Source organism: Zychaea mexicana (assembly GCF_025766255.1).
Source record: "Zychaea mexicana strain RSA 1403 chromosome Unknown BDB00scaffold_104, whole genome shotgun sequence".
NCBI lineage: Eukaryota > Fungi > Mucoromycota > Mucoromycetes > Mucorales > Lichtheimiaceae > Zychaea > Zychaea mexicana.
This window is the reverse complement of record NW_026516767.1, coordinates 91,810-110,747: the sequence shown is the minus strand read 5'-3', so window position 1 is coordinate 110,747 and position 18,938 is coordinate 91,810. Positions and strand designations below refer to the sequence as shown.

General features: G+C 45.8%; 3 protein-coding genes across 3 annotated transcripts; 1 reads left to right on the top strand and 2 right to left on the bottom strand.

Annotated features, from left to right (window-relative positions):
- Positions 1-37: 37 nt before the first annotated feature.
- Positions 38-2,184, bottom strand: BDB00DRAFT_34401 (uncharacterized protein). The gene has a single exon (XM_053117012.1). The coding sequence runs from the start codon at positions 2,061-2,063 to the stop codon at positions 99-101; it is 1,965 nt and encodes a 654-aa protein (XP_052974916.1). The 5' UTR covers positions 2,064-2,184; the 3' UTR covers positions 38-98.
- A 549-nt stretch (positions 2,185-2,733) lies between these two features.
- BDB00DRAFT_963411 (magnesium transporter NIPA-domain-containing protein) lies at positions 2,734-5,271 on the top strand. Its single transcript, XM_053129753.1, has 8 exons — positions 2,734-2,886; positions 2,952-2,990; positions 3,120-3,423; positions 3,498-3,679; positions 3,768-3,921; positions 3,989-4,058; positions 4,141-4,341; positions 4,420-5,271. Exons 1-8 carry the CDS (start codon positions 2,803-2,805, stop codon positions 4,940-4,942), a joined length of 1,557 nt encoding a protein of 518 aa, XP_052974915.1. The 5' UTR covers positions 2,734-2,802; the 3' UTR covers positions 4,943-5,271.
- An 85-nt stretch (positions 5,272-5,356) lies between these two features.
- Positions 5,357-6,123, bottom strand: BDB00DRAFT_772131 (60S ribosomal protein L10-A; the record flags this gene model as incomplete). The annotated part of the gene is made up of 2 exons (XM_053120020.1): positions 5,357-5,874; positions 5,991-6,123. 2 exons carry the CDS (start codon positions 6,121-6,123, stop codon positions 5,357-5,359), a joined length of 651 nt encoding a protein of 216 aa, XP_052974914.1.
- Positions 6,124-18,938: the final 12,815 nt, after the last annotated feature.

Here is an 18,938-nt window from a genome sequence, read left to right as displayed (position 1 = left end):
TAATGTAGTAGTAGTAGTAGTAGTAGATAGTAATAATTAGATTTTAAAAGAAAAGAACAATTTTGATAATGTACAACGGGTTGTCAAAAGGTAACAACTTATTTCTTCCACTTTTTCTTCATGCCCCTCCAAAAACTGCCTCTCTCTGTTACTGCTGGTACGGATGCTCTATCGGATGATGATGCGCCTGTGGCGATTGGTCTTCCGAGATTGGCGTCCACAGAATGGTTCTTGTTGAGAGCAGCCAAAAGACTTGATGATTGGGGCGATACCGTTGGAGGAGCGGAGGGGGGTGGTGGTGAGATGGATCGTACTGCTCTTGTTTGTCGAGTAATAGCGTCGGCTGACGTATGCTTTTTGGCAGCAGCAGCAGCAGAAGCAGTGTGGCTATGACTACTGGTACTGATTGAAGTGGAAATGACAAGAGGATGCATCGACATTCGATTGGAGGATACGGGTGAGAAAGAACGGGTCGTGGCCGGAGAAGGTGGGACATATTCTTCTTGTTGTCGGTTGTCTTGATTAGTGTCGTCATCATTGTCCTTGCTTGCTGGTGCTTCTGGTATATTACTACCATGATCCGATGCATTGTCGTCGTCGTCGTCGTCGCCATCCATGATGTTGGGTGGTACAGGTGGTAACGGATGGCTAGGAGGTGGCGTTGCTGGCGGCATGACACCGGTCACAGGAAGCATGACACGAGCCCAAGCTGCTTTGCGGGCAGCATTATTGGCTGCTGCAGTGGTTGGCGAAGAAAGCGATGCTATAGATTCTCGGACGCCCGTAGACGAGGATGATGATGATTGTTTCATAAAGTAGTTGTTTGACGATGCCATCGAAGGTGAATGAAAGGATGTGGTAGTTGTCATGGGTGAAGAGGCAAAAGAAGAGTATCGAGAAACGGCATCCTCGTCATCATCATCATCATCCGTTTCGTCTTCTTCTTCTCGAACTTGGTTCAATGGGGGTAGCAACCCGCTGCTGTTTGTAGCACTGACTTGTATATGGTGATTGGGAGGTGAGGTGCCGCCAAATGCCATGAGACTGTACTGATCAGCATCCAAGACACTACTGCTACGTCGTCGCATCTCCAAGTGCTGTAAAATCTCTTGGTTCTGTTGCTCTGAATTGTGTCGCTGATGACGATATCCAAACGTGCTCAAATCTTCGTGTGACATGGTCATATCGTCCAATTCTTCTTCCAGAAATGATGCCATGCGTGCCTCTAGACTCCTTTTTTCGCTGTTTAAAGTATCTAGCTCTTTACGCATCTGCACTATTTGGCATCGCATGTAAGTGTATTCTTCGTCATGAGGTGGGGGAGGAGGTGGCGACGATGATAATTGTGATGCTGTTGTTGCGGATGATGATGTTGATGCTGCTGCTGCTGCTGCTGCTGAACAAAAGGTAGATGATGAAGATGTTGATGTTTTTTCATGTAACAAGTGGATAAGTCGTTCTTGTTTGTTGACAACATCCACAAGCTGTCGAATCTCGATGGTTTGTTTTTCCGTTTCGACCAACGATGCTTCAAGCATGCGCTGCGCTGTTTGGTTCTGGTGAGCCAATTGCTCCTTGTATGTTCGAGCTTCGTCTTGTGCCCGTGCAAGTTGATCTTCAAGCTCGCGAATTCGTATCAAAGAAGAACTAGGATCGTTGTGGGTAGCATCATCTTCTTCGTCTTCGTCGTCTTGTGGATGGATCATGAGCGGTTCGAGGTCGAGTGGCGGAAGGAACTGACCGTTTAAGCCGATGCTGCTCGTCTTTATTGGTAATGACAAGGAAGGGCCGGATGAAGAGGAGATGATGGATGATACTGAGAGCGTGGGTGACGGGGCAAGGGATCGTTGATGGACTTCGGTGGCGGCAATGGAAGTCCATGGTTTATTTGTGTTGCTTGATATCATGTTTCGCTCGTGCATGGTCAAAGAGGAGACTGGGTTGTTGCTGGTGGTGTTGACACTATAAGGACTGTGCGACGCGAAGGTGGACGACCGCTTTTGTTGTGGTTGTTGTTTTAACCAGTCAGTTTTAACGTGTTGGGTGCTGTCCACGGGTTCCATCGGGTGAGGAAAGATAAAGAAATGGAGAGGACTGTAGGTCTCTCTAATACTCTTGAGGCGAGGGTAGTGGAGTAATTGAGTAAAGGAACGAGTAAAAGAACGAAAGAAAAAGAGAGAGAGAGAGAGAGAGAGAGAGAGGATAGTCGTTAAAAAAAAAAAAACTGCACTAGCGTAATTTTGTCTCACCTTGCAACAAAAGGCGGTACCTGAAAAATGTAATGAACGAGTGCAACACCCAACGCGCTTCTCTCTCTCTCTTGTAGTATGTAGTAGTATGATAGTAGTACTGTATTCTACTCAGCGTCCTATTATTCATCCAACTAAAAATGGCCAATCCATTCGACGATCTTGACTTCCAAAAGTAAAGACTTGCTCGTGCTCTTTGCCTGCCACCACCACACAGACCCACATGCAACCGTATCACCTGCCGCATTGGTTGCCTTTTCCCTCTTCTTGCTGCTGTGACTATTAAACTATAATGCTACGTATAATGCAACAACAATGCTGTGGGGGCCATAATCCAATGAAAGGGCGTTATGCTGTGAGTGGCATGTCACAGCAAAACAAACAGTAATCAGCGCTGAGTCTCATTTTGCATAGCCATCTCTTAAACCTTCCAAACAAGAAGGTCTCTTTTAACTTATTAAACCAGTTCCTTTTTTAAGAATCGTTTTTTTTTTTTTTTGCTTCTTTTTCATTTTACTCCCATTCAATATATTTATTTTTCTTTTCACTCGCCATGAGCACATTGCGCTTACTTGGCCGAGAAATCACTGCTGAGACTGACACTCTTATTGGCGTTCTTCTCTCTATATGTGGCAATGTACGTGTGTGTGTGTATACCATCACCCCAACGCTCTGCAGAAAGCTTGACGAACATTATTCTAGATTCTTATATCCTTTGCCTTGAACATTCAAAAACTAGCAGTAAGTAAAACAAAAAAAAAACAAGTCGGGTTGGTTGGTTGGGATTGCCCATAAACTTCAATCGTATAATATGGAATGAAAGGGAGGGGAAGCATGTCAAAAGACTCAACTTTTTTTTGTCTTTAAAAGCATAATCGACTTTCAGACGAAGAGGATAATAAAAGTAGTAATAATAATAAACGTGACATTCTTCCATCGGCATCGTCGCGAAGATCTTCACACTCATCTTCTTGCTCGGACCATGCAGTCGCCGCCCCTGGAAAGCAGCATTTGTATTCCGACACTCAGATAAAAGCGAATGATGGATGCATCGAGTGTGGCGATCATAACCATCACACTGATAATAGTAATGCAACCACTCAATATCTCAGATCCAAAGTGTGGTGGCTAGGCATTATATTGCTTGGCATTGGCGAAAGTGGCAATTTTATTGGTAAAAAAACAAAAAACAAAAGAAACGCAATTCAAAGAAAGTATTAAAAACTTGACATAAAACCACCAATTTAGCTTATGGATTCGCTCCCGCATCCACAATCGCTCCACTTGGCACGACGACTTTGATATCAAACACAATTCTTGCACCACTGCTTCTCGACGAGTCTTTCCGCAAGCAAGATTTCTTTGGTGTCTTGTTGGCTATGCTAGGTGCTGCCGGCGTTGTATCCAGTACAAAACACAGAGAGACCAAGGTACTTTTGTTTGTTGTTGTCACTGTTATACGTCCATTATCAGTGCATATCTGTTAATACATGTGTAACAACTTTTTTTAATTTACAGCTGTCACCTGAATTGGTTGCTGCAGCGCTCATGCAACCACGTTCCATCATATTCTACATTGTATCAGGCGGTCTCATTATCTTACTCACCGTTGTATCGCCCCGGTACGGCTCGAAAAACATACTGATCGACCTGGGTTTGGTGGCACTTTACGGTAAGAATGGACTTGAGCGCATCGATCCTGGGAGACACGCATACATATAACAATGAGCCATTATTAGGCGCCTATACCGTCATTGCCACCAAAAGCCTCTCCTCCATGCTAAATATTACATTGTACAAACTCTTCACGTAAGTGTATATAAAGAAAAGAGCGGAAGGATGACATACTATCGAAAAAAGGAGATTACTCATGTCTTTATTCCCATTGTAGTTATGCCATTTCATACATTCTACTCGTCCTTTTATTCTACACCGCCATTCTACAGATCAAATACCTTAATAAGGCAATGCAGCGATACGATTCGACTGCCGTTATTCCTACCCAATTCGTATTATTCACCCTATCAGCCATTGCAGGAAGTGCCGTTATTTATCGAGATTTCGACGACGATGATCCCGCGGATCTTGCCAGGTAATTTTCATCAATTAATTTCAAACAGTCAACTTGATGAAATACTAACGTTTTTTTTTTTTTTTTGCTTTTGCATAGATTTGCAGCAGGATGTCTTACCGAGTTTTTGGGAATATATCTGATTACATCAGGTCGACACGCATCAAAATCCTCTTCTTCTTCTGCTGCTGTGGTGGATGATGGCAATAATCATGTTAAAGGATGGCAGCAGCAGCAGCAGCAACACCCATCTAGCACTCCTCGACATGATGATATCACCACTGTGAACATGAACAACAACAGTAATGATCCACCCTCCATATCCGTTCGACCATCAACACCTTGCTCCATTTCATCATACATTTCTTCAGCATCAACATCATCAAGGGGTCATAAAGGCAGAGGATTGGCCGAGACAACACCGCTCCTATGCGACCGTGCTCGTATGATAGTTGACGACGATGAGCCTTACCATAGCAGTGTATCCAGTCATCATTCCATAAGGAGGCAAGGTTCCATGTTTTGTGGCATATCGCTCCATTCACAATTAGCCGGAGGCAGGATGAGTGATGATGAGCGATTGCCCACATCCGATAACACTACACCTGATACCCGACGCTAAACCATCTATTACGGCCGAACATGGATGGTGATATGCGTGAGAGAGAGATATATACCAAGAACAATGACACACTGTACCATAACACTTATTAACTGGATATGGAGGAAGCGAGCGGTGTCATTCCATCATTTCTCAATCTACTATCCACCTATACACACACCCATTTTGAAAACCGACAAACATCCATTACTTTCTTATACACACATCTTCATTGTAATACTTTCGCATTTTGCATGTTGATATAATCTTAATGCTGTTTTGAGTGTATTCTTTTCTCAAACGCGCATCCAACAATTTTGAAAGTTAAGAAGACAAACAAACAAAAAATCATGCCGCCAACTTTTTTATTTTAAAAACTCGTGCTTAAAATCGGGGAAAAAAAAGACACAGGGAAAGTGTGTGTGATTCTTTTCTTTAGACACGGCTAGCAGCACGGAAGTAGTTGTTCAAGGGACCCTTTTGGGGAACAAACTTGACGTAACAACCATCGGGCTGGAGCTTGCCATCCTTGCGGGCCGAGACATACTCCTCACGCTTAAGAGGGGTGAAGCCCCACTTGTTGGAGACGATGATCTTCTGCTGACCAGGGAACTTGTACTTGCAGCGACGAAGGGCCTCAATGACAACGGCCTTGTTCGAGTCACGCGAGCGGACGGAGAAGATGACCTGGCCAATGTTGACACGAGCGACCAAACCGTTGGGCTTACCGAAAGCACCACGCATACCGGTTTGCAATCTATCGGCACCGGCACACGACAACATCTTGTTGATACGGACAACGTGGAAAGGATGGACACGAATACGCATGTGGAACGAATCCTTGCCAGAGGTCTTTACAATGTACTTGTTGCAGCAAATACGACCAGCTTCCAAAGCTTCAGCGGTGATTTGTTCGTATTCGTTGGAGACCAAGTGGACGCAAAGAGGGAAGTCTATATATATATATATAAAGACAAAAGCATTCACAATTGTTAGTTTACTGTTCTTTTTTTTTTGCAAAGCATTGCCAGAATTGCATGCCCTATTTTTTATATCATGTAATACGCACCATCAACGTGAGCCTTCTTACGACCCAAGTCGAAGATTCTAACCTTGGCGTCGGGGACACCACGGTTGTATCTACTCTTGGGGTAGGGCTTGTTCTTGCAGTATCTGTAGCAACGAGCGGGACGGCGACCCATGGCTAATCTGGAAGAAAAAAATGTCAGCATCATTTTCCTCATTACCCATTTCTGTATCGATGTGTGTATATCCCCATCATCCCTTTTGCTTTCCTTTGTGATGGTCAAAAAATCTCATCCATCCATTTGAGCCTCACATGTATCCATTCGTTTCGTCTGTCTATTCATCCATCCCATCCATCCATCCCCCAATCTTGCTCTCTTTCCATATATACGCACCTAGTACTATTTGTACGAAAAGAGGGAGTTCCATTATATGCCTTGACCTTGAACCTGATTGCGCCCGCCGGCGGCGACGAGCGGGGGCGGAATTTCAATCCCAAAGTTGGGGTTGGCTCTAACTGATGTACCTGACATGGCTCTTCCCGATTCCCTTCAAAAAGTGCCTGGGGTCACTCCTAACGGTGACTCCAACCAACCCAAGGAAAATCCACCAACACATCCAAAACGAACCTATGCTCAAGCAGTTACCCAAAAACGTCCGGAAATCAGTTGAGGTCGTCTGATAACCCAGCTTAACAAATACGTCCCTGAAGATGTAAAAATGACACTTGGCAGCATGGCAGCCGACGGTCAACCAATCGCATCCCATTTACTTCGTCGAGGAACGGAAGAATACAGTGTTTTCTTTGATATGTCGACACGCTCAGTCAAAGAGGACGCGTTTTTCCGAGCAGCTCGAGAAACGTTTGAAAACTGGGATGAGGCCATAGGTTTCATCCACCATCGCGAAAAGAAACAAGTCCTGTATGAGATGACTTTATGCAGACGAGGACATCTGCAACCTGGCACTGGAAAAGGGCGTTACCGTCGGTGATGTTCACTTCCCGGCTGTCAGATCGCTCCCTCCGGAACACGATCTCACCAAAGTACAACTCGAAAAACTGCCTACAGACGTCAAAATGTATGAGCTGGAGGTCTTGTTGCGCCAAACACTTACCCAATTCGGACACGTGTTGCAACTTGAATTATACCGCTCTGTAGAGGGTGGTCGGTTCCAGGGTAAGGGATACGCAGTGCTCATGAAATCTAAGAACACCACCCCAGAGTCGTACAAGCCCCTCACCTACAAGGTCGACTTCGGTCTCGTGCAAGGCCGAGAACGGTCTTTTTACGCTACTTGGCAATCCATGGGTGATTACTGCCGATACTGTCACTCCCAAGACCACACTCTGAAACAATGTCCAAGCCGCGTTCAACCAGAATGCTTTAACTGTGGAATGATCGGTCACTATGCGAGGGAAGCGATCATCCACACAACGCACTCCCGCGCAAACAACCAAAGACGACGACTGGTTCAGCATCGCCAATAAAGTCGACGACAACCAGCAAAGGTCCAAAGAAGACCAAAACCCAACAATCGCATCCACCAGCTCAACATTCAAGTGATACACAATCTGATCATCGCTCTCATAATGTTCACTCGAAGTCAGCTTTGGACAAAACGACGATTACCATTCCAAACTTGAATTGTGAACAAGAGCGTGAAAACCAGGCTCAGCTACACTCGAAGGTCAACGAGGCCACACCAAAGCAACAACCCAAAGGGAACTCAAAACGTCGAAGTTCCCAGCCTAAACATGTACCCATGGTCACCGAGGAACCACTCAGCGACAACACGGATACCTCAGACGAAGAATTCACACCCCCAACAGACGATGAATCATCATCTCAATCATCCTCTGATGATGAAACTGATAAGGATGAAACAGAAGACATGATACTCTGCTCGGACGAAGTGGATGCATTGACCTAGGATGCTACCCAACCGCTTCCGTCGGAAACAGGAGGTTCGGATTCCGCCTTCACACTTGAAGAGCACCGGAACCCGTCGCCTATCAGCACACCATCGGGTGCCTCGGCCTCGAAGCACAATCCCCAGCAGCAGCAAAGTGAAGACTCAAGCGACGACAACAAATTCGACGCCACTGAGTCAACGTCCCCCGACAGCGGTCCACAGCAGGCCGACGACTTGATCACCGGTCAATCGTCCGCGGAGACTATGGCCTCTGATTAGATCAACCCTCCCTTTTATATGGATCGGAAAGATTTTTATAGTCTCGAACTCCTTCCAATCCTGCAACAGCCAAATATGATTCCGCATGGTGATAGGTTGTTTATCCTTGGAGATTTCAACTATTCATATGCGCAGCGCGACTCATCATTTATGAAAGCAGCACCAAAAGAGTGGTGCGCACACTTGAATAAAAACTTTGTCAACCTGATGCTGCCGTCGGACGGATCCAATAACCTCACGACGACATTCTACAACGGACGAGGCACATCGTCAATTGATTATATCTTTGCGTCATCATCACTCTCCCTGCTGTGTTCGGCACCCGATGTCCGCCATGTGAATAGCAACTGGACAGATCATGCATTGATAGTGATCAGCATGCGGGCCAGTAATATCCGGCAGGGTCAAGACATATGGAGAGCCAACCCACTTATTGTCAACTCGGTACAGTTTAAAGAAAAACTGAATTCAGCACTCTCATCGGCACATATAAGAATTGCCAACATAGCCTCGCCACAAGAGGCCTGGGATGAAGTCAAAAAGATTGCGAAAGAGGAATGCCGTCAATATGGACGTTATCTAGCCAAGAAAAAAGACCATCGCGAAAAACACCTACTTCGTCAACGTAATAAGATGATGCGCCATTTCAAGACAACAGGAAGTCGACCTCAGCACCTTGTTGATATTACCGCCGAGCTCAACAAGATTCAAGAAGATCACGCTAGAATTTTAGCTATCAAAGCTAATGTCCGCTGGAGAGAGCGTAGCGAAATATCGGCCGGCTATCTAAAACGCACAGCACAACAACGAAGGGCACAAAGGAACATCCTCCAGCTAGAACATCCAGTAACAGGCATAGTAGACTCTTCGATTGATCATATGCATCAAGCAGTCTGTTCATTTTATTCACAATTATACTCACCGGAACCGACTGATGCAGCAGCAATATCAGACCTGTTGGACCATTTACCGCCATCATGCGTGCTCTCACAAGACTCTTGCGACATCTTAACAGAAGACATGACTCTCGACGAGTTACTTGACGCAACCAAACGTGCACCGAAAGGAAGCAGTCCGGGACTAGACGGCCTGCCCTATAACATGTTGTCTACCATTTTCAAACACCCGTTATATGGCAGAATGGCTGTTGATATTTACAATTCAGCTTTACATCAGGCACTATTCCCAGCATCATGGTCAGACACATGTATTTGTCTCATTCCGAAGAAAGGGGAGCTCTCCCAACTACGAAACTGGCGTCCAATTGCATTGATCAACACGGACTCTAAAATATTTACCCGTATCATGAACTCACGAATAGTCCGTGTTAGTAATGCATTAATTAACAAGTATCAGACGGGTTTCGTGCACGGACGCTACATCGCAGACAATGGGCTTGCTGCACGACTTGCTATGGACCATGCCGCCAGCGTAAATGCCGATGACGTCGGTTTATCTTTGGATATGGAAAAAGCGTACGACCGCGTTCATCCAGAATATCTCGAATGTTGTCTTAGCAAATGGGGATTCCCAGCAAAGATCATCTCTTCTATCAAGACTCTTTTCTTCGGCAGCAATCTACGAATCAACATTAACGGGTCCTTGTCTCCAGCATTTAAACAACAACGTGGCGTTCGACAAGGAGACCCTCTCTCGCCTATTTTGTTCAATCTGGCCTTAGAGCCTTTCTTGGTCCGCATCCTCAACGATGAACAATTACACGGATATGATATATCGATGGCAGCCAGTAAAGCTTTTACCCCAGTCACACCGTCTCCAACTAAACTAAAGGTTCTAGCCTACGCCGATGACTGCTTTGTTTTCATTCATAATGAATCAGATTTGCAACAAGTCCGCCACCACTTTAGACACCTATTCCAGAGCATCAAACGCCAAGGTCAATATGGACAAGACGCACGCCATATCGCTATCTGGCAAGTCGTCATCCACTTTGCGCTCGTGTTTGGAGGGAATGGGCATTAGATCATGGTTCGATCGACGAGCCCATCAAGCCTTGGTATATCTCGGATATCCTTTGTATCAATCGCCGCAGCAACGGGATGGCTTCCTGGACAAACTCCTAGGCAAGATCAAATCAGCCTGCAACATCCATGCGCACCGGTCACTCTCGATTCGAGGTCGAGCGACAATTCTGAATGTGCTGATATTATCATCACTTTGGCACGTCTTACGAGCTTGCGCGGTCCCTCAAGCATTCCAGAAGAAAGTTCGCAGCATTTGCCATGACTTCTTGACTAAAAAGATGTTTCCCAAAATTGCATTTCACCGACTGGCACCACCTCGCAAACAAGGGGGCCTTGCAATATTACTCCCGGAAGCACAACAATCAGCACTCCAGCTCAGATGGATCCAACCTATGTTTACTAATGACACCAAACAGCGATCGTTCATACATTCGTGGATAATTAATACTCAGGCAACATGGACTCCAAACCAGGACCCACATACAGTAGCACATGGTAGAGACAAAGCGCAGTAAATTGGTAGTCAGAAGCTTCTTATACCATGATATGTCGATATATAATCCGGGAAGTCCTGTCGCTAAGGCATCCTACTTATTAGACTGATACTACTGTCATTTTGATCCGGAAATTCAACGGCGGGATTCTATATGAAGAATAACGCTGTGGAAGAGAGCTATTAAGTATGGATCAGTGCCTATATGTGAAATAATAACACAAACGCTGGAAGACATGCGTGACGACATTTTGGAAATGTGTAGATGATGCATGTACGTTTAAGCTACGCAGCTTTGGTGTGAGTGTTGCAAAATAACTGAGATTTCTTAGCGTGCTTCAACATTTATTCATCCAAAGTACACCACAGGCTGCTACTCCGTGCCCTTCAGAGCGTTGTGCATATTTTTTTAGTAATCTACCAGCCTAAAGTCATCTTTTGGTGCAGTCCTCAAGACACTTTCATGATTAGACGTAGTATGCTGTCCACGTAATATGTACAGCAGCACGTTCATCATGCTGCTACAGTAGCCATTGCAAGAAGTCTGTATTCTATTATACGGTACTCTTGCGATGTAATTATATACTCCCATTCTCATTTTCTGAGCAAGTGGTAGATATGGTAGGAGTCATTCTCTTGCTTTGGTACATAGAAAGCATGGTAGTATTGATTGCGTGAGAAACATATTGATCATCATCGTTCTGAGATATGTCGTTTCACTGGATTCTTAGGGGAAAATCATAATCATACAAATCGCCCTCTTACAGTGATATCATAGCTCCATTCCTAATGTCACCTCTTATGAAGGCTACTCTGACTACTACTTCACATCCAAACATCTTTGTACAAAGTGTAGTTTTATGGCTCATTATGTATAACGATGTAGCCCAGGATAACTGCTTTGCAATTTGTGATGTCAAAGTATTGTGAGATATACAGAAGAAGAGTTGCGTTGCAGGTACCTTACTTGAAAATATAGCCACACTTTAGCTCCTAATCCTTTCGCTTTCATTTAACATCAGTATTGACATACTACATACATGGTGAGCCTTTGGCAGTCGTTCTTCGGAAACTCACATATGGTTACAAACACTGATTTTCTTTTCGTTGAAAAAAACATCATTTATGTTTGTACCGAATTTAGAGCTTTATTTGTAATTATATATATATATATATATATATATATGCATTTCTAATCTAGGTGATGTTTTGACTTGAGTACTTAAAAAGAGAGTCGTGTAGTCCTGCAGCTGTTAGTAAGTTCACGTCCTAAGTAATGATAGCCCCCTGTTCTTTTTTGTTTTTTTTTTTTTGCTTGTTTTTTTAAGATCTATACAAAAGTACTAGTACAGGCACTTCGCTGCTTGGTTCTGCCTTTCTGTCTTGATGTGTTGTCGATTTTTCAGTACCCATATTGCCGTCAGTTTGTCTGTTGTTTTTTTTTGAGCCACGAACCGTATTTTCGCATTTCCTAGTTGATCATCTTGACTTCGCTCTTTTGCATAGACGGCGTTGTCCTGAGTTGCGACTTGAAAGTTGATCTCCTATGCTTCGAATCTATGTCTTGCACTGATGATTGTTGAGGTTATTTTGGCGATGGAAATAGTCTTAGACCTAAACAGTTGAACGTCAAAGAGCTTTTTATGTTAGATAGTGACGATTAGATGAAATTTGAGCACCTGTTGCTGTTTTCTGTTTGTACGTACTGTCAATATTACCAATCCCTTCGCTCGTCCTGTGCAGTTTAACTTGATGGCGTGTTCGTGTTGGCCATGGCTTGACGTTGTTTTTGTGTATGATGTGGATAATAGAATTGGCTGTTCTGCGTGTTGATTTCTCTTTGTTTTGTTGATGGTTCCTGAATATGCTTGTATAACATATCTGTCAAGACTTGTTTTAACGCTGCTGTTGTGCGTGTGATATGAATAAGCCCATTCGATGATACGACTGATGTCCTCTTTTGTGTGCCTTCTTGGCCTCGTGCTCCATCAAACGTCAGTGACGCCTTTTCGTTTCGCGACACTGGCTTTTGCTTCTTCCATTGCCTTGAGCTTCGCGTTTTGTGTCACGGACTTGGTTTTGCTGATTACTGTATATTTTTCTAAACTAATACTAACACTACTTTTTTTTTTTTCGATTTCTTGCTTTTTTTTGGGGGGCCATCATTACATAGAAAATAACTTACTAGCAATCTGTCAGACAAAGAATAGGTGTAAATTTTGGCGGATCTTGATTTGTGGAAAGAGGCCTTCACTAATAAAGAAGATAGAGTAAAATCACAGTGAGCACAAGTGTTTACAAAAGTAATGAGCATAAAGTGCGTTGATTTTCCTTACCACGATACTACTATACGTGCTTGTTCTCCTTTTTGATTTGCACTATTATTCACGACTGGAATAGAGACTGCCACCATCTCTCTCTAGTGATGTTTCTTGTTGCTGCCAACGCATGACAAGGAAAGGATGATAACAAGTGTCCTTCCTTGTCTGCATCGTGCCCGGCTACATTGGTCGCTGTTTTCACTATCAGATTCATTTGAGCTTGATAAGTATGTATTCCCAGTGGTACTAATTGCATCATATTTCTGTTTCAGCCTCACATCATCGACATTCAGATTACCTGTGTAGTTCTCCTACTAATGATTGTATTGCTGCCGTAAACCAATGAGTATGCTTGGAAGTCCATAGTGTGTAGATCTTGAGCACATGTCTTGTCTTGTTCTTCTGTGCGTCAAGAGACTTTGATTGTTTCCCTCGTCGTGTAGTGTTTTTCGGATGCGCTTTAAAACCACTGCTTGCTTGTTGTTGTATATATGACAGTTGTATATGGATGACGTGCCAGCTTCGTTCCGCCATCGAAGGTATCATAGTGCCGTCGTGTCGTTCGATCAATCACTTGCTGATACTGTCCTTAGAGACAATGTCTTGATTGATGCCCTTGGGCATTTTTTTTTGTTTTTGCTGCCACTGCCTGCTGCTTGTTCATTTGCCACCGCGTGACATAGACCACCATAGCAGAAGCGAAACTGGCTTGTTCAAAAAGCTCTGAGCATTGTTGTCCGTGATATCCCTGCTGCACATGCCGATGCTTTTTATGAATCTTCATCGCCGACTTTTTGTGCCACCTTTGCCGCCTTGTCTACTAAGAGAAGATGTATATAAGTATCATTCCCTGAAGTATTGGCCTGATCAAATAGTCACGTACTGTACACTTACTATTATTTGTATACATCCACTAAACGGTCGTGTGAAATGTTGTCAGTTTCACCCAAATCTTGCTGATGGTTTTGCCTTTTGCTGTCATTGCTTTGGTGCGATTCATGTCGCTCGCGTTTGTTGTCAATTCTGCCTTTTTATAGCTCGCAACTATTGATGAAAGCTTTGGTTTGTTGTCATTTCGAATGTGTCGTCAATTTGTTTTTGTGTCTTTTTAGTTAGTTGTCCTTGCTTTTGTTGTCAATTACGGCTCCCTGTAGGTTTGTCACCATTTGCGCCCTTGCTGCCGCTTGATTTGTGCTGTCACACAGTGTAAGATCGATTGACCCTGTGTTGCCGCCTAAATTGTTGATGCCATGAGTATTCCCGCCGTATATGCAGTGTAATAACTCTGGTTCGCCAAGATAACGTCATATCATATCGTGCATTGCCTAGCTCTCGTAATTCCTTGGCGCTTTTGCTTCTTGTGTGTGATTGCCGCCACATCGGTAGCCACAGGTTATCTGCCAACAATCAGTATTGTTCTTGGTTTGATTGATGGTTGTTGCTCTCTGTTGTTTTCGTTGTCATAAGCACGGATAAATAAAAGTTGCCATCGTTGACCAGCTTGACAAGCTATCATTCGTGCTGTTGCCGACTTCCAAGTTCATGTCCTATGCTTCCAATAGCCACCATATCAAAAGATGTCGCCTCGAATGCATTGTTTTGTTGCCACCTTATTGATTTCCGACGGACCGAAATAATTGCCATATTCCATTGTTGCCGATTTTTTTGACCAGCTCAGAATTCTTCCATGCCGATGTCCACAGGTCAACGACTGCTGTCCGATTCGCGCAAAAGACACGTGTCGTCTTTTTGTCTCGGTCGTTTTGCCCACCCACAATAGTTGATGTCAGAGTTTGTACACGATGACTTGCAGTTAATTCGCCCATGCAAGTTTGAATGTATGTACTGCCTTTTGATGAGGATCTTGAGTGCAGATACCCGCATCCGTTTGGAAAGTACTTGTCGCCATAGCATATCACTAGATAGTAAATCTGCTCCTTCCCTAGTATGTCGATTCGTCGTTTGATGGATGTTGCTTGTCCTTGGACGCACACTTGTTCGATGTCGTTGTCGCTGTCGTTGGTGTTGTTGTAATGATCAAGAACGTCAGATCAGAAAAAAAACCGTCAAAGAAATTTCGCATGTGTGTATTTGATAATGTGCTGCCAATAGACTGATCAAGCCAAAGACGGAATTCTGCCAATCCTCGATTCGAAACCAAGCCCAGGAAATCTGTTGCCACCAGTACCGGCATAACCACCATGACTGCTCGTCAGATCATCCACCAATACCAAGAGACGGCATGGTCAAGCAAAGACGGGATTCTGCCATCCTCGAATCGACACCAGTAAAGAGTTGTTTTTACTCGGTAGCCTCGAAATCTGACGCCACCTGTAGCAGCATAGTCATCATGACTTTCCGTCAGATTCATCCATCAAACCACGTGAAATGGCATGATCAAGCCAAAGACGGATTCTGTCAGTCCTCGATTCGAAACCAACCCTGGAACTCTGACGCCACCTGTAGCAGCATAATCATCATGATTCATCCACCAACACCACACAGACGATGTGATCAAGCCAAAGACGGGATTCTCCAACACCCCGAATTTTTACTCGGCTAGCCTGGAAAGCTGACACTTTCCATCGCGGCGTACACACACACCGCTGGCCAAACACCCCAGCCGGACACCCCAGCTTCAGAATCCCCGAGGCAAAGGTGAAGGAAGGAGTTGGACTTACATGACGTGACACTGACTACAACCGGTGGGGGATCCAGGATATGGAAAGGGCGAGGATAACTCCGGTTGAGCGGGTGGCGGGGATTGGAGGAACAACATTGCTCTGGTACAGGTAGGACTTCTGCAGGAACACCATCCACATGAGCTGGAACTGACAGGAATGACAACCCGGGAAAGGAATAAATTCCTAAGTTTCTAGGAGCCTTCTTCAAACCACATCCGAGGTGAATGCAGTATGAAGAAGGTAACAAGGAAAGGAAAAAGCTTATATCAGTTAGTAAGCCTCTTCTTATAAAGATGGTTGTAGGTATTAAAGAAAGCATAGTACGTACCGTAATTATACAAGCTCGATTGGGTTGTCATTTGCTGTCAAGAATCGCCGCTGTACATGTGACTCGATGGTATATTCCCGCTGCCTACACAACCAGAGCGTTGTTCCCCTCCCCACCACCGGCTCCACCATCATCGCTATCCCCATGTGCCCCTCCATATCCCTTCAACCCCCGGTGGCTGCAGCAGTGCCGCCGCCACTGCCAACTCAATCCTGCCTTTACCTCAAAGAAACATCCACTGAGATGACCGGACCGCTCCCCAACGCCTGACGAAGGCGGAAACCGCCAGACAACACCGAGCCACAGAGTGCGCACTGTTTATAAAGATATGAGAGCGTCATTAATTAGTATCTACGCAGATCAAGCAAGTAGAGCTTAGGATAAGATCACATAAACAACTCACCAGAGCGCACGTACACGAACGCGAACATCGCCGGACAAACGAGCGACCACAAAGAACGCCAGACGAGAAAAAGCAGAAGCACCTGGCTATAACAGATCCACTAAGAGCGAAAACATTACAGTTAGCTCACTTTCTAGCAGTTAAATCTTTTAAACGCCATATAATAATGAATGCTTTCACTTACTCGACGACAGAATGTTCTCCAACTCAGCGGCGCGTGCTCTGTCGCCGTGAGCAAACATGAGAAGACATTCTAGGATTTCGTCTTCTCCATCATGCTTGAGATGATGCTGCAGCATCGCGACCTGGTACATCTCCAGACCGAGGTTTCGTGCCATTGTGGCAGCGAATTCCACCGCTTCCTCGTCATCGTCATCTTCGTCGTATTCGTATTCGTCGTCGTCTTCATCTTCATAATGAGCACGAGGCTCTGATGCGGGGTTGTTGGTGGTGGTGGCGGTGGCGGCGGCGGGTGAAGACAAAGGAATGGAGGGGGACTGCGGAGCTGAGGAGTGGGAAGAAGCGGTGCTGATGGTGATGGTGCTGGCAGTGGGTGAAGGGACGGGGGAAAGAGGCGGAAAGTCGACGTCGAAGTTTGTGTTGGTGGGAACGAAGACAGGAGAAGCGGGAGAAGAGGGTGCATCGACGATCATGGCAGTGGCGGCTGCGGAAGAATGGTGACGGTTGGCGGCGGCAATAAGTGAACGGAGCGAAGGAGTGCGGGAATGATGACGGCGGTGACGGAGGAAACGACGGTTGATGGTGTTGTTGAGGACATAAGGAGCGAAACGGAGGACATAATGGTGGTGGCGATGGTGGCGATGGTGACTGGAAGGCACAGATGGCATATGCATGTTGATGGTGGTGGAGGAGTGGAGGCGACGCTTTCGGAGAAGATGACGGCGGTGGTGACTGGGAAGGGCATACGGACGGAATCGAAGAACATGGTGACGATGATGGCGATGATGTGTGGACGACATAGGCGGCATATGCATGTTGATGGTGGTGGTGGTGGTGGTGGAGGAGTGGAGGCGACGCTTTCGGAGAAGATGACGATGGTGGTGGCTAGGATGGGCATAGGGGCGGAATCGAAGAACTTGGTGACGGTGGTGGTGTTGATAGTGGTGGTGATAGGCATAAGTGGCAGGCGCAGCAGCCGCAGGCTCGTCATCGTCAGCCTCGTGCATTTCTTCGTCGCCGTCGGTTTGCGCGGTGTCTCCGTCCTTCGCGGCTTCAGCTACGTCGTACTTTTGCGCGGCACCATCCTTCGCGGCTTTGACAACGTCGTACTTTTGCGCGGCACCATCCTTCGCGGCTTCAGCAACGTCGTACTTTTGCGCGGCACCACCCTTCGCGGCTTCGACAACGTCGTACGTTTGCGCGGAATCACCATCCTTCGCGGCTTGCTCAACGTCGTACTTTTGCGCGGCACCACCCTTCGCGGCTTCGACAACGTCGTACGTTTGCGCGGAATCACCATCCTTCGCGGCTTCAGGAACGTCGTACTTTTGCGCGGAAACGTCGTCCTTCGCGGCTTCAATAACGTCGTACTTTTGCGCGGCACCATCCTTCGCGGCTTCAGGAACGTCGTACTTTTGCGCGGAAACGTCGTCCTTCGCGGCTTCAATAACGTCGTACTTTTGCGCGGAATCACCGTCCTTCGCGGCTTTGACAACGTCGTACTTTTGCGCGGAATCACCGTCCTTCGCGGCTTGCTCAACGTCGTACTTTTGCGCGGCACCATCCTTCGCGGCTTTTACTTCTTCTCTTTGCACGTGCTCTTGGGCGACGGCGACGGCGACAACATCCACAACTTTAGCCTTCGACATTCCTTTCAATGCTTGAGCAGCACCAAGCTCTTCGCCATTGACGGCAGGGTAATTACCCGGAGAGGAATGGAGACGGGGATGAGTGGAAGCGGCATGAGACGGTGGTGATGGTGGCAAACGCAGATAAAACTGCTTTGCGGGCGGAGACGGGAGGACAAAACGGACGATTGTCAAGGCGACAAACGCAACCAGGGCAACTAGCAACTTGATCGTTGCAGCAACAAAGGGACGCGCCGGCCGACAGAAAGGAACGCAGACAATGCAAACCAAAATGACGACGATGGCAATACCAACGGTTTTCCAGGGATAATACTCCCAAAGGAGCGGTAACGTGGGGGCTTCATAGAAGCAGGGCTCAAACACACGGCGGTGGAGGTGGTCAATGTAAATGCGATCGTAGTTGTACTTCATGTTGAACTTGAAACAATAACGTTGGTGAAGAAGAAAAAGCGAAAGTTTGCTCTCTTCTTAATAACAATAGATAATTGAATATCCGCTAGACGCGTGACGTAACAACTTTTTTTCTCAGCTATGCTCGCTTTGAATGAAGCGAAGCTATAATAAATAGAGAAATAAAGGGGTTGGAGGGCTAGAGAAGTACAAGTACTATGGAAACGGTCGTCGTCGCCGTCGTTATGGCGCTGCATGATTTCTTCTTTATGCGTGGAATGTTTCACATACGGGTCTCCGCTTAGATCTTCCAGGCACCGTGTCAAGGTTTCTTGGCCAGTGCGTCAGCGAGAAGGGAACTTGGT